Consider the following 13,953-nt stretch of genomic DNA (forward strand, 5'->3'; position numbering starts at 1 on the left):
GCCATCAATAGTATTTTGTTGTAAGTAGCTGTCTCCATCGCTAGTCTCCATCGAATATTATATTTCTAACAGTTACTAAGTTCTACACTTGTTTGTATTGTCTATAATTTTATACTTTATTTGTATAGATTTATAATTTACTTACTTACTTATATATTAAGATTTATAATATATTATATTTTTGTTGTATTTTTAACGTATAGGATCGCAACGAAATAGCATTTCTAATTTACACCTGGTCTCACGCGATAATAAAATACAAAAAAAAGATATACAAGAACCACGATTCGTCGCAAACGATGGTGATTACGGCACTCCAATTATTGCAGCGTAATACGACGGTAGCTTATCCTCTTCGGTAAGAAACATCGTTACGTCAATCGGAAATAAACATGAAATTGTTACAAGAAACTATCGTCGAGCTATCGTGAACATCCGATTGTTCCAGCACGGAATTCCTTCCGCGCATTATCGCGGAATGTGTCAGTGGACATTGTCAATCGACAACAGATACGTTCCGCTACACTTTTGCACGAACCTTTTCTTCTGGTTTTTCACTGGAGTCTTTTTTACCGGCGAGTTTCTTGTCCCGAGAGAATGGTTGAAATTCTTATCATCGAGCGCGACACATCGTATGCATGCCTGTAATTACAAGGACGTTGCGTGGTCTTGAACGACGTTGTGTTTTGCATGTTAACGCGGCGAGTATAACGATGAATTCACGAAAGTAAAGCAGAAATTATTAATGTTTTATGGGAAAACATAGCACGAAACTTTTTAACTTTTAGATTTATTTCTATAGTACCAAAGTCAAAACGTAACGCAACAAACAATTTTAATATATATAATGTTGATCGATTATATTATTCTTAAAAATTGAAACAACGATTGAACGATAATTTGTTTTATCGAAAAAGGTGTTTAAAAATGTTCATGAAACAGTACGAAGCTTAAATAAATAAGTGAATAAATAAAATATATTCGTGGATTAATGTTAGTATAAAGTTTATATAAATAAATAAATAAAAAACGTTCAAGAACGAGTGTTAGCTCGAAGTTTAAATAAATAAGAATGAATCGAATGTATGTTATTTCTGATGCTTGTAAACGAGTATCTCGAAATAGCAGAAGAATTTATACATGGTAATTACAACAACTAATATTTACGTCATGGCGAAGGAAATAATTTTGTCTACACTTGTGAATATTACGAAATTGCAGTCTCACATTAGAATATGTTTGAAAGACGCATACTCGTGTTGAGACAGCTTGAACAAAACTACTTTTAGCTGTAGGCAATAAATTAATTGTCATTGGACAATTGGAAAGGAAAAAGACAGGAAAAATTATGGATTATGTTCTTAGTATTGTATTCGACAACTGGATGCATATCGATCTGAACATAGAAATAAATTGCCTGGTTGTTAATGTTTACTATCATATTTATTACGATGAAACTTCCAATTTTGTTTTATTATTGAATAAGAAATAGTTGGAACAAATATAAAATGTGTTCGTTCCAAAGACAAAAATCTGGATTTATTTATTTATATAATTATTTATTTACATTATATTATTAATTATTTATTTATATAATATTTGGATATCTTAAAAAATATCATAAAATACGTACGCAGCTGCTAATGACTGAAATTTGAATTTAAAATTATCCAGGATATTTGCGAACAGTATGAATTGAGATCATATTTAAAATTGGGTAAAATATTTAAGTTGCGATTTATTGAATTTGATCAGTTTGATTTCGCTTTTAAATTAAAGCCGTAATTATTATAATTTTATTTTTACAACCTCTTTAGTAAACGTTCGCAAGAATCATGGTAAAAGTGTAGAAAATATTTTATCACTCGAGTTAACGCTGTTTCCAAGACGTCAAATAATCACATTATACGTCATATTATTGTTTCATTATATGTTTTGAAAATTCCACAGTTTTTATTTCTCTGTCTCGCTAATTTTCATATCAGTCTACTTGCTTGCCCATTGCTTCAGACTATGTTTATATTTTCCTTTATTTGCAGGAAAACTCGCACGCTCTAAAATTATCTGTGCTCCGTCATAGCTTAAGCATGTAAATGAAAGTAATTGTTCAAATTACTAGTGTAATTAATTTTATTTTCATAGCCTGTTCGTCGAAAGTCCACGAAGATCCTGGTAAAGATACAAAAATTGTAAAAGTAGAGAATTTGTAACATATTTGATCATCTGAATGGATGGATTAGTACAAATTGAAATGTCATGTTTTCATGGCATTTTCCACTCTTTAATCAGGGACATTCCTGGAAATAATCGAAGCTCCCGATTGCAAATTACTGGTTGACAAGAAAGAGAGCGATCTAGGGTTGTCTAAGATTAGAGAGATCCTTCGTGCCTGTAAGTCAAATTTACATTTTAATTTTCAAAGTATAATATTTCTTCTTCGTCTATTTCGTTTTGTTCTTTTGTTTTGTACGAATCATAATTCTAACATCTTTTCCGATCGTTTGTCTCTTTTTTAGAAGAGAAAGGAGCAAAATATTTTTTGAAAAATGAGGACGATGCGTTCTTTTCGATCGGGAATATATTAATAGAAAGTAACAATACATCTAACAGATCACTAACAAAATAAAGACATCGATGAAAGACGTGATGCAGCGTGTAAGGCGCATTTTTCTCAAGAACAAAAGTTAGCATTCTTGTCTCTCACTATACTTTATGTATTATTTATATTATATTTATTACTATATTTTATAGCGATGAAGTAAAAATTCAATGGAAAGACTTTCGTCCCCCATATTTAAAATTAACATTACTTAAAAGATAAAATCGGTCACTTTGATAGAATAATAATATATAAATGTAACTTACAGAATAATAAATCTGAAATATATGTACGAGTTAAAAGTGACTCAGCCTTCGCTGTACATAACACCGCTTCTAGTTCAGATATTTAAGGATGCTTCCCAACTTGCTAAATTAATTCTAGATGAGCGATGTGAATTTTGCTAACAAAGTACAATTACTATAATCCTCAAATATTCCTTTGGAAGGAAGGTGGAAAATCTACAATGGAATTTTTGCATGAATTATTTTGGACTATAAGCTTATTGGTGGTAGGAAGGCTTCTTAGGCTTATAAACATACAAAGATATTAACGTGATAAATAATTAGAAGAGATAAAAACAAAGATATCCTGAACATGGGATGAGTATAAGAAAAAATTCTGACTAGGAATCTAAAATTTTGTATCTAATAAAACGTGCAGGACATTTGTGCGTAACAGTAATATTATTGAATTTAAAATCAATCCTGCACTGAAATCTCTCGATGATAATGTAAGTTAAGTGAAATTAATATTATTATCTCAATTAATTATCTTATTAATGATATATTATTTATTTAATGAACTTTTTGATGAATTATAAAATTTTGTATAGAAATAAGTGTCGAGAAAATGCAGTATCGGGGTATTTATAAAACATAATACGTACCTGAGTTATTTGCGCCCTGGTGGCAGAAATAGGAATTAAAATTTTAAATCACATCATTTCGCGCGCTGTCATGTTGAAAGGTGGCAGCATGAATAGCAACTGCAGAGAATTCGTGAAAAATATGAAAATTTAACGTATATCGACATATCAGTGCTTCAAAATGGTAAGAATCTTCTAATCTGAATTGTTCTAAATTCAAAGTTATTAACATATCGCGGACGGACCACGAATTCTCGTGTTTATTCTAATGGTGGAAGTCGATCACGAAAATTCTAGTATTTTCGTCGTTGTCAATTAAACAGAATCGATTCAACTATACTTTGGGTATATTTAGTAGCAAAACGACTGGTCTGCAATATGTTAATATACAATTTGCAGTGTTTTATGGTATTTTTATGTGAATAGGTGGATATCGAAATAAATTTCAAGAAAATTCGAATGATACCCGGATACTGATAGAATATAACACGTTCCTGAGCCTGGATACGTAACAAGCGCGCGGTATCGTATTTTGAGTAAAATATTATGCAGAAAGATTTTAAAAGTTATCATTGTCTTTTTGAAGTGTAAAAGATAGTAGTTAAGTGCAGAAGTGTTACGATAAACAATTATATTATTAGACATATTCATATTACAATTGTAAGATATCATCGCCTGTATATTATGCATAATTTCATAGTAAAATTAATATGTAATAAAATATAGTAGAATAGCTAGGAAGGATGCATTTGAGTCTTATTTATAATTAATAGTTAGTAGCATTTAATCAAGATCTTAGTATTTCATTGGATATTTACATTCTTTGTAAATATCATGTACTTGTACATTTCATATTTATTTTCTATATTACATTCTTTAACTGTTAGCTATTCTACAATTCTCTTGACACTGTATGAAACAGTATGTCTCGCATAGATCCATATGATTAGTTTAAAATTTTATTTTAAGATTAGTTTCCCGCGTCGATTTTCCTTAAATCTTCTTTTATTGTGTGTTTTGTATAACGATCTAAAAATTGAATATTTTCCAAACGCATATTAAGAGGACGATTTGTTTATTTATTAATGTTTCAAGTACAGTTTAAATGCTTGTTCATAAGAGTAAGATAGATGGTGTCGTGGATCCTTCCATTCTCCTCCATTTGCAGTACCTTTACATGATGAAACCTGGGCAATCGTATTATTTGATATACAATTACTAATATATAATTATAAAACAAGCTTGTTGGTTGCGATCGCGATTGTAGTTTTGGTCACCGTAGACGCAAAGTCCCATTTATTGTCACGTCAAATCCGCCATTAGTCAATATTTCCATTACGGATAATGACAGCTTTAGAAGAACATTTTCGAATGAATAAAGAGAGAAAAATCAGTCCATCAATCTTATCTTTATAAAATTTTTAATACTGTCTCTTCATTACTAACTCGTCATTACCAAACCGTTTCAGATATAATATGCAAAAGATATGAATATTATTAAAATAAGACTATGAGGAGATTATGTGATGGAAAATGAGTTATTGTCTTCTTTACTATTATCTTTATCACTAATTACCTAATTTTTTTCAGATAGAACCACGTTAATCGATCTTAGTAAAGGATATCTGCCACTTGTTGGATCTAGAGAGTCTTGCAAAGATGCGCATTTTCCACTGAAGTCATCGGTATCGATGCTCCAAACCATTACACCAGCCAAATTTAAGTTCATCGCATATTCGATCTAAAAATTTTGGAAAAACATTATAGAGGTAACGCATGTAGTACTATCATTTATTATCATCATTTGTAATGGATATTAATCAACCTTTTCTTTTAAACTCTTGGGGTTATCATATGCTATAACGAATTCCTCGTCAACGATGTAAGGTGTAGCGCTACTATTATCCCAGCCACGTACCCAAGAACTTCCATAATCCACTAATTCTTCACAAATCTGGAATTATACATGTTCCAATTATTTTATAAAAAAGAAATAGATAATGTATCCAATTAGTTTAACAAAAGTAAAACTTACTTCATTGTATCCCATAAAACCATCTTGGAGAGTGTAAGGCCCCTGAAACCCGTTTCCGACGATCGTTCGATTCATTGGACTTTCTTCAGGAGAATTTAATGTGTTCATCAATACAAAAGTTCTGCCATACGAAGGCAAGCCTAATACTAGTTTATCTGCTGCTGCACCTCTACTTAAGTAATAATTGAGTGTATCCACCTAAACAAAAATTTCATTCTATATGTATTTCATCAACGGTACTCGATACTCATTGTAGTCTATCCAAATGCATTACCACATCCAGATTATCTCCAGCTCTTAATGGTGAATTCGGCAGCACTTTTCTATCCCATGATCCATGATAATCGTAGGCCATTACATGCATATAGTCGAGATATTTGGAAAGTTCGGGAATATCGTATCCAGCATCGATGATGTTTGGACCAACACCTAAAGCTGCTGTTAATAGATAGTTCGACTCTTGGAATGCTTCTTTCAATTCCTATTAGAACAAAGAATACGATTAATTTCTGACTCAGGCAAAACTATAGTTTCGATAAAATTACTTTGCGCTACGTTATTGCGCTACCTTCAGAAGCCTGACAAAATTTAATTTGTCTAGTACACTACCACCGCGTGATCCAGGATACTCCCAACTTATGTCCAAACCAGTAAAATTGTATGCCCTGTAAATTAAAGATTATCGTACAAATCTGCAATGTATAAATATTAAACTGTCTTAATGTTTGATTCCTTACTTAAGGAAATCTACTACACTCTTAACGAACGCAGATCTTCGTACAGGCAATGAAACAAGATCAGAGTATTTTGTACTACCCTCGTTATATCCTCCAATTGATAGTAGAATGTTTAAATGTGGATACTGTTCACGAAGTGCGGTCATTTTTTTGTAATGCTCTGGAATATTACATAGAATGAAAATGTCATTCATATATGTAGGTAAACCTTTAATCGTGTCGAGTAATTTGCAATATGTATTTACCTTTGGTAACATCTAAGTAAGGATCGAGGCTCTTAATGGCCCATGTCGTGCTGTCCAGCCCGGCGAATGTATATATAAGGTGTGTGCAAAGTTGTGGTTCAATATCAGGAATATCAAACTTTCCATTACTACGTCTGTAAATGGCCCAGGAGGCGACATAACAAGTTACTACCTTATTATGCTTAGGTCCTGATTGAGCTTGATAGAAAAAGAAACATAGCTTTAATATAAAGTTTATTTCAACTTTTTTTCGCAAAACATTTATTCCTATGTATATATGTATAATAGATTATCTTTCGAACGATGTTCGGAACTTGTTATTTACTTTTCATTGATAGAATACGATTATTATTTATCTAATGTAAATATATATGAGAAACATTAAATCATCGAGGTGACTTTCTAATAAGTCATTAATTATATGGCACTATCTTTGGTTATTTATATGTCTTTGAGCAATGAAGTGAAACAAAGGTTTCATCGAAATGTCAGGTTTCCATTGTATAAGCTATCAAACAAAATGTCAAACTTATTCTCAATTTCCCTTCTTGTTGCATAGTGTATCATCATATAATAGGAACGTAATCTACAGCCGGATCATATATAAAATCTTTAATCTCTATATTAGTATAATCTCTGTTAAAGATTTTATATAAGATCCATTTATAGAGATTATATATAGACATTCTTTATACATAAAGATTTTATACATATCCATATAAATCTATATATGTATATAATCGAATAAAATCTAATCTAATCGAATGAAAATAGATATATAATTTTTATATCTATACATACATCTCTGTAGATAGATAATTTGATAAAAATAGTAGCTTCGCTGACAAACTGCTATCTTATTTTATTTTATCAAGCAAATGCAGAATAATAGTTTTAAGATATAAATTATGGTGTTGGCTTTTTTTTATTAAGAAAATGTTATATGAAATACCGCGATACCTTAGCTATCTATCTTTGATATCGTAGAATGAATGGTAGTCGACATTTAATGCCCCGAAAGGCGAATTGCAGTTTTCTGACTTGAAATAATAATGCATAACTTTGAGATGAATGTATGAAATATAAAAACTGAAGCGCTATTTTGTACAGGAAAATCGTTACTTATATATGTTGGATTTTACATCCCGTCAATTTTATCTATGGTTTCTTACAATTTTCCCATCATCCTGCACAACTTTTTCCAGTATATACACGGTGTATATAGAGGGTGGTCGGTTCTAGTTTTCAAGTTATACATAAAAGTATGTTTGACATGATACAATGAACCTGTCGATGTATTACCTCCTCATAAATTTTAATAGAATTCTTTTAAATATTTTTATAGTGGTGTACGAACAATGAAAAAATTAATGAAATAATAATAAAAATTTGGGTAACACCGATAATAGTATAACTACATCACATACACCATAATTTGGACACGCACACGCATAAGCAGGCAATGGTCACAATATCTCATTTATAATTTTGTATAAAATATAGAAACAAAGTACATATATGATATCAAGCATACTTTTGTGTATAATCCGCAAACTAAAACCGACCACACTATATATGTATAGGAAAAAGATGTTAAGAATGTTGACCTTGACAACATATTTCTAGTTCTAGGTCTAGGAGTAACTATTCGGCAACTTCGCCGATTATACTTTTGTAATATCATAGGACCTATAGAGTGATGCCTTATTAGAATTTTAGATATCTGAAGGAATATAAATTTGTCATTTTCCCATTATCCTTCTTTGGATATAAATATGTACTCTTTGAAATTTATGTTATGCGTTGTCGTATTAATGCTAAAGAAATTATTTTAATTTAATAGGTACTCACCTAGGATACCATTGCTACTGAGGAGCAATATTGCAAGTAGAGACAGGAACACGCACACCTTCATTATTGAGAACAAATAAATTCGTTTTATACCGAATTATTGTTCTGGTAGATAGCTTTCACTTGACCACAGTGTCCTCGGAGAAAAAAAGCAGTCGCGCGTGTGACTTGCAAAATGGTGCAGGTAGGATGTTTGTGTAGTAAACGCCTAAGACGTACCTGTGCGTATTCCATATATATATATATACTAAATTTCCGGATAGATATTAGGATAGATATCAGGATATATATCGGGATAAATATCAAAAAAATAGGAAACAAGCAGATTTAATTGAAAAACAATTTCCGCCAAAGATAGTCATTCCCAGAAGTAAAAGAAACATTGGAAAGCATTTTATACTTTTACAATAATTCAGATATCTAACTTACTTAGATTACAGTACGATAATACTTAGCGATTTGTTTAATTGGTTTCAAACAAAAATGTAATTTCATATTACTAAAACATAAAATGTGCATTTGCTTATCTTTTATATTTTCATTTTTGTAAGTAATGATTTTAACAAAAAGTGTTTCATATAAAAGTTAGATGTTTGGAGCGGGATATAATTTGATTATTTTATTTTTTTGTAGGAGGATGCGTAGAGGATATGAAGCCCAATTTTGTTTTTCTTTCTTTTCGAATATTCTTTATATATCTGGTGACATACCAACTTTTTATCTTGCATATTTAAAGAATTATAGCGGAAAATACCTTACACAAAGACAGCTTCTGCTTTGAATTATTTTATTAGATGTGCAAAGAGTTGTCCAATCGTTTCCAAAAATGTATCTATTCTTATGATAACTTTTTGAACATAGCTGCGTTAAGGAAATAACTCCTTGAACATGTAATAAAATCATTTTCAAAGCAGAATATATTTCTTTTGATAAATCTATGGTGTATATGATCATACATAAATTTAGTGTATTTTACAACTCTATTCTACTTTCTAGCATAAGATTATATCAAGGTATTCTTTTAGTTCAATTATTAATTTATTTACTTATATTATTTTATTTAATAATTTTTCGAGGTCGGTATTTCAGAATGTGACACCATTGACTAAGAGTAGGATTGCTGTGTACTCGTCTATATTCCTGTACCGAGCCAGTGATTTCTGTTACTTCGAGTTTCTAATTGGAACCGATAGATGGCAACACACATCTAGAAAGGGATCGTACTACTGTGCGACAAGGACAGATATAGTGTTCGCAGACAAAGGGCGCGACGAATAGAAGTATAGAGTTTAATTATGATAGCATTTCGAGACACATGAATCGAAGAAATTTTCATTCGTAAAAGATATTAGTTAAGGGGATCTATTTGTGAATTGTTTGTAATTGTATCTGTTGAAATGGACTGACTTTCTTCCTCTCTATTTTATATCATTATATGCAATCATCCAGCTTCCAGTCTTCTTAACCTAGAACACATTAATTTTATTTTGATAAAAAAAAGGACGATTTCTGTACACTCAGATTTTCTGTAAATACATAGATATCCATAGACTACAAGTTGTACAGTAAACGTTGTACAAATCCGTAACCTGTAGAATCGCGATTGATTCGCAAACCAATAATAATTATTACTTGTATCGCGTCCATTGAGTAGAAATCTCCCTCGAAATATGGTCAATTCCATTCCAAGGAAATACATATTCCTTCTTTTCTGGCCTTTCTTATTTGTTCGGTTAACAACGACTCTCGTAGATCCGAATCAGAAGGAACCTCTTTACGACCACACGAGGTCGAAATTCAAGAATTGTTCGCTGTTCATTGAAAGTGGCATGGCTTAACGAGCGAAAGAAAGAAGAAAAATACGTGTTGCGTGGTAATGACAAATGCTGATTCATCGTAAAGGGCAAATCTCTGGCACTCGTTTTGTTTTATGTTACGTCACGCAGATCCGCCGATTTTACGTAATTTTTTCACGAGCATTCGGACGTGCAGAATAAAAGCTTGCTTCCGGTACCATCGCGCTTAAGACAGACAGCGAAATCATTCTCGCTGTCCACCTGTCCATCAGAATGGAAGAGCTATAAATAACCGAAATAAAGAGACTTAATCGTGCAATACTTTGGTATGGTTGATTCATCTAGAATTGCGAATTTGATGCAACTATGTGGAATTTGTTTACTGGGAGATGGTACTGTTGGAAATACGCGAAATAGTCGCTAGATTTTATAGATATTTATGTATTTATAGGAAATTTAAGAGCATTCATAAAGATATGAATTTGTATAAAATCCACAGTCTAAAAATGTTCATACAATAAAAATCTCACACTTTGCCTCGGTACTATTTCTCCACAAGTGTATTAGTCCTCTAAAAATCTGCAATCTAATGATTAATAATCATTAATAATGATTAATAATAATAATAATGAATTATAAATTGCGAACGTATTCTTCATTTCTATTTTGTTTCATGAAATAATTTCGCTAATAGTTCAATGACATAGTGCGTTCTTGCAGGGATTCCCCGCCTGCAAGGTCGTCGAAGTTCAGAGAATTGCATTTGCTTCCCGCATCTTGGAATCTGCGCATGGTAATATTCTTAACGGAACACGTGGCTGTTAAAAAAGCAACTCGTGAAGCGTGTCGGAGTCAAGGAACAGCCAAAAACGGCTTGCAAAAGAAGAGGAAAAAACCGAAGCTTCTATCAGCTCCAGATCGGTGTCCATGAACCCTCGAGTGCTGTTTCTTGTGAAAAAGAAACCTGTTGTTCTTGCCTGGATTCTTGGCCCTTTATTCTTCTTCCTTCTTTATAATTTTTTTTTTTTTTTTTTAATCTTTTAAGACTGCTCTTGTATCTCACGTACGCCGTTTTCCTTTTGCAGTCTTTATTTACTTTTGAAACTTCCTCGTGTTGCGGTACTCCACTGCGCTCTCTCATCGAAATCAGAAAGTAAGTGCCAGGCTATGGGGATTTCCAAACTCGAATGGGAAATTATGATGCAGTGCGCGTTATTAAATACGAACGTGAACGTTTCAGAAGCCACGTCGATCGGCAACTGAAAATGAAGAAAAACGCTGTTATGAACGCTGTTCTTCTAAGTTCGCTCTGTAATTCTACTGTTATTTCCTTGTAACAAGTATATCATCTATCTTTTGAAAATTGAAAACACAAATTGTATTATTTGCGTAAAGGAATTGAGACATTTTCAAAAAGAGTTTCGACCAGTTTGCTTTCTGAATAGTTGATACACGTAACAGCATGGAAATTAAGAAAAAGGATGGGCGACGATCGCGTGTGCCATTTGCATATATTTCCAGAGTAACGATATTACACCGTCTCGTGTTGCAGTTTCGAAAAAAGAATCTTAAAAAGTGATAACTAATTAATTTCTAGATGAAAAAAAACACGCATTCGGTTTGTACTAACGAATTTTCTTTTCTTTCAGGGAGACCATGCATCAATTCGAAAGAAGGAAAAATACAAAGTATTCTTTGGAAATTTTTCACTGTGGGAACAATTAAAGAGATTGACTATATGCAGTAAACAATTGAGAAAGAAGAAGATTAGATTGTACCCAGACGAAATTATCAACGACAAAATTTACAATGCAAGGTATTTAAGGTATTTACTTTAGCTATTGCAACTTTAATGTCGAAGCGAGAGCAACGCGAAAGGAATTGCGCAATTGTAAGTGAAGAAGAAATCGTGGCCGGGAAGTCGAGGACGCTATGGAGATCCAATGGAACAGCATTTAGCGGGGACATTACAGCGTGTTTCGTTATTTTTCAAGGAGCCAAAGTCGTCGATCCTCCGCTTCTTTATTTATCTCTCTCTTTCGCTGTTCATGTTTCTCTCATGGAAACGATGCTTGAACCACGTTTTACGTTGGTTAACGACCCTTTCGCGCCAGCGAATAAATTCCAGCTGCCCACGTAGGCTACTATATTTATTGAGTATCTCGAATGAACGGTGAAGCGAGAGGTAAAGCTGCCGAAGATCAAGTTCAAGAGCGACAGATCGATCGTTGGTCTTTTAGAGAATGATAGGAGTTCCTGGAGGCAGGTTTTCTGGGTCAAGGCCTTTGTCAAAAATTTGAATACGCCTAATTTCAGTGTCCTTTATCTTCGATCTATATGCTCCCAACGTGGCTACCTACTGTAGCTCGTAAACGATTTATCGAGTCTTTACCACATCGTTCCTTTCCTCGTCGGACGTGTAATTAGCCGGCGTTTTATTGGATTGTTTTGACGCGATCAAGATGACATAAACAATGTCGAGTGAGCTACCGTCTTGAGCAAACGTCTTGTTGAATTAAGAAATTTCAGAAAAATACGGAGAAGTTTTTCGGTTGGATCAGAGAGGCCGAATCGTATGGAATTTGTCAGCGTTATGAAGTGTCCTCGAATTTATGAAGAATATCGGATGACACGGGACTTAGTAATGAAATCCGGCACTGTGAGGAAATAACTGGATATAAGACTCGTGCAGAGGAGGACGAAATCAACGGTTAACTGTATCTCCATCGTAAAATTGGCGCCGCGATCCGGACGATTCGAGCTTAAGATTTGGTGAATTTCCTTATTGGTTTGTGGAGGCCTTGTGACTAACAGTAGGGTTGTTTAACATCGAGAAAAGGTGGCCAAACGGGACCTTCGATGAAGTTAAATGTACGGTTTACTTAGATATAGTATAAAGAGGTGATGACGTATTCATCTTCAGGATGTACGCAAGATATTGATTTTACTATTGATTCTACTTTGACTCTAGTTATCACAGGACTAATCATGTTTTCTCGATGGTATTTCACTATGCCTGCAAAAAATTTTTGTACCAAATCTATCTTCACATTGTAAAAAGTTACGTACATTTCGAATTCGCTCTTTTTTCTTATGTAAATAAAAAATAATTCTGCCTTCGGTTCTGCTCTGAAGAAATGAACTGGAACGTTCACGAAACGTGAGAACAACGCGCAGCATATTTCATTTCCTTGTCTTATAAATTCGAGATATGTACATTTTTAAATAACAAAGAAATAGATTTCGTACAAAGATTATTTGTTAACATAATAAAGATCGAAACCTAAAGAACCACAAGTATGTGATCCAAACATCGTGATAGTTTGAAATCTAAAAACGGAAATTAATGACTCTTTCAACAATCCTGTGTTTCAAGTGCCATAGTTATTTTTACAGATACGGAAATTAAATTTCGTTCTGAAGATTTGAAAATGTCACACTCTGATATCGCATAATTGTGAAAACAGAAGCTTCTGTATGTAAATCACGTCGCTTTGAAACAAGTATACCGACGATCCACAAGTATATTTTCAATTTTAATAAGTACGTTGCATTACATTATTTGATAAAATCCGATCATCCAACTAAACACCGTATTAATAATGTTGCAGATAATCAACTGAGTCACGATACGATTAGGTAGCCTCAAGCAATCGAATTAAAAAGGAAGGTGCTATCAGCGAGTTATCGAGTGTCTACGGTTAGATTCCACACCTAGCAAGGTGTAAGGTGTCTTTGCATCCTATCGAAAAAATTCAGTCGACCGTTGCAACGCTCGAGGAGCGATATTTCCGAGACAAGAATCCCGTAGTAACGTTACGC

At 32.9% G+C, this 13,953-nt stretch overlaps 1 protein-coding gene and 1 long non-coding RNA gene across 2 annotated transcripts; one reads left to right on the forward strand and one right to left on the reverse strand.

Moving 5' to 3' along the window:
- Positions 1–40: 40 nt before the first annotated feature.
- LOC126873291 (uncharacterized) lies at positions 41–13,677 on the forward strand. The gene is made up of 8 exons (XR_007692357.1): positions 41–1,143; positions 2,143–2,391; positions 2,517–3,332; positions 3,435–3,651; positions 5,058–5,236; positions 8,328–11,284; positions 11,372–11,706; positions 11,781–13,677. It is a non-coding gene; the product is annotated as an uncharacterized LOC126873291 (long non-coding RNA).
- LOC126873288 (probable chitinase 2) lies at positions 4,526–8,477 on the reverse strand. The gene is made up of 9 exons (XM_050634010.1): positions 8,336–8,477; positions 6,485–6,682; positions 6,240–6,399; positions 6,071–6,167; positions 5,777–5,983; positions 5,503–5,700; positions 5,293–5,421; positions 5,044–5,208; positions 4,526–4,654 (listed from the first exon to the last, which is right to left on the reverse strand). Exons 1-8 carry the CDS (start codon positions 8,397–8,399, stop codon positions 5,044–5,046), a joined length of 1,218 nt encoding a protein of 405 aa, XP_050489967.1. The 5' UTR covers positions 8,400–8,477; the 3' UTR covers positions 4,526–4,654.
- Positions 13,678–13,953: the final 276 nt, after the last annotated feature.

The sequence above is a fragment of the Bombus huntii genome, chromosome 14, assembly GCF_024542735.1.
Source record: "Bombus huntii isolate Logan2020A chromosome 14, iyBomHunt1.1, whole genome shotgun sequence".
Lineage (NCBI taxonomy): Eukaryota > Metazoa > Arthropoda > Insecta > Hymenoptera > Apidae > Bombus > Bombus huntii.

What these genes read in the sequence shown, in the direction of transcription:
- LOC126873288 (XM_050634010.1), bottom strand. Translation starts at nt 8,399, where the DNA reads ATGAAGGTGTGCGTGTTCCTGTCTCTACTTGCAATATTGCTCCTCAGT. An exon ending in TTACTTAGATGTTACCAAAG is followed by an intron (nt 6,400 to 6,484) that starts GTAAATACATAT and finishes GTAATATTCCAG; the next exon opens with AGCATTACAAAAAAATGACC. An exon ending in CCAAGAGTTTAAAAGAAAAG is followed by an intron (nt 5,209 to 5,292) that starts GTTGATTAATAT and finishes CAAAATTTTTAG; the next exon opens with ATCGAATATGCGATGAACTT.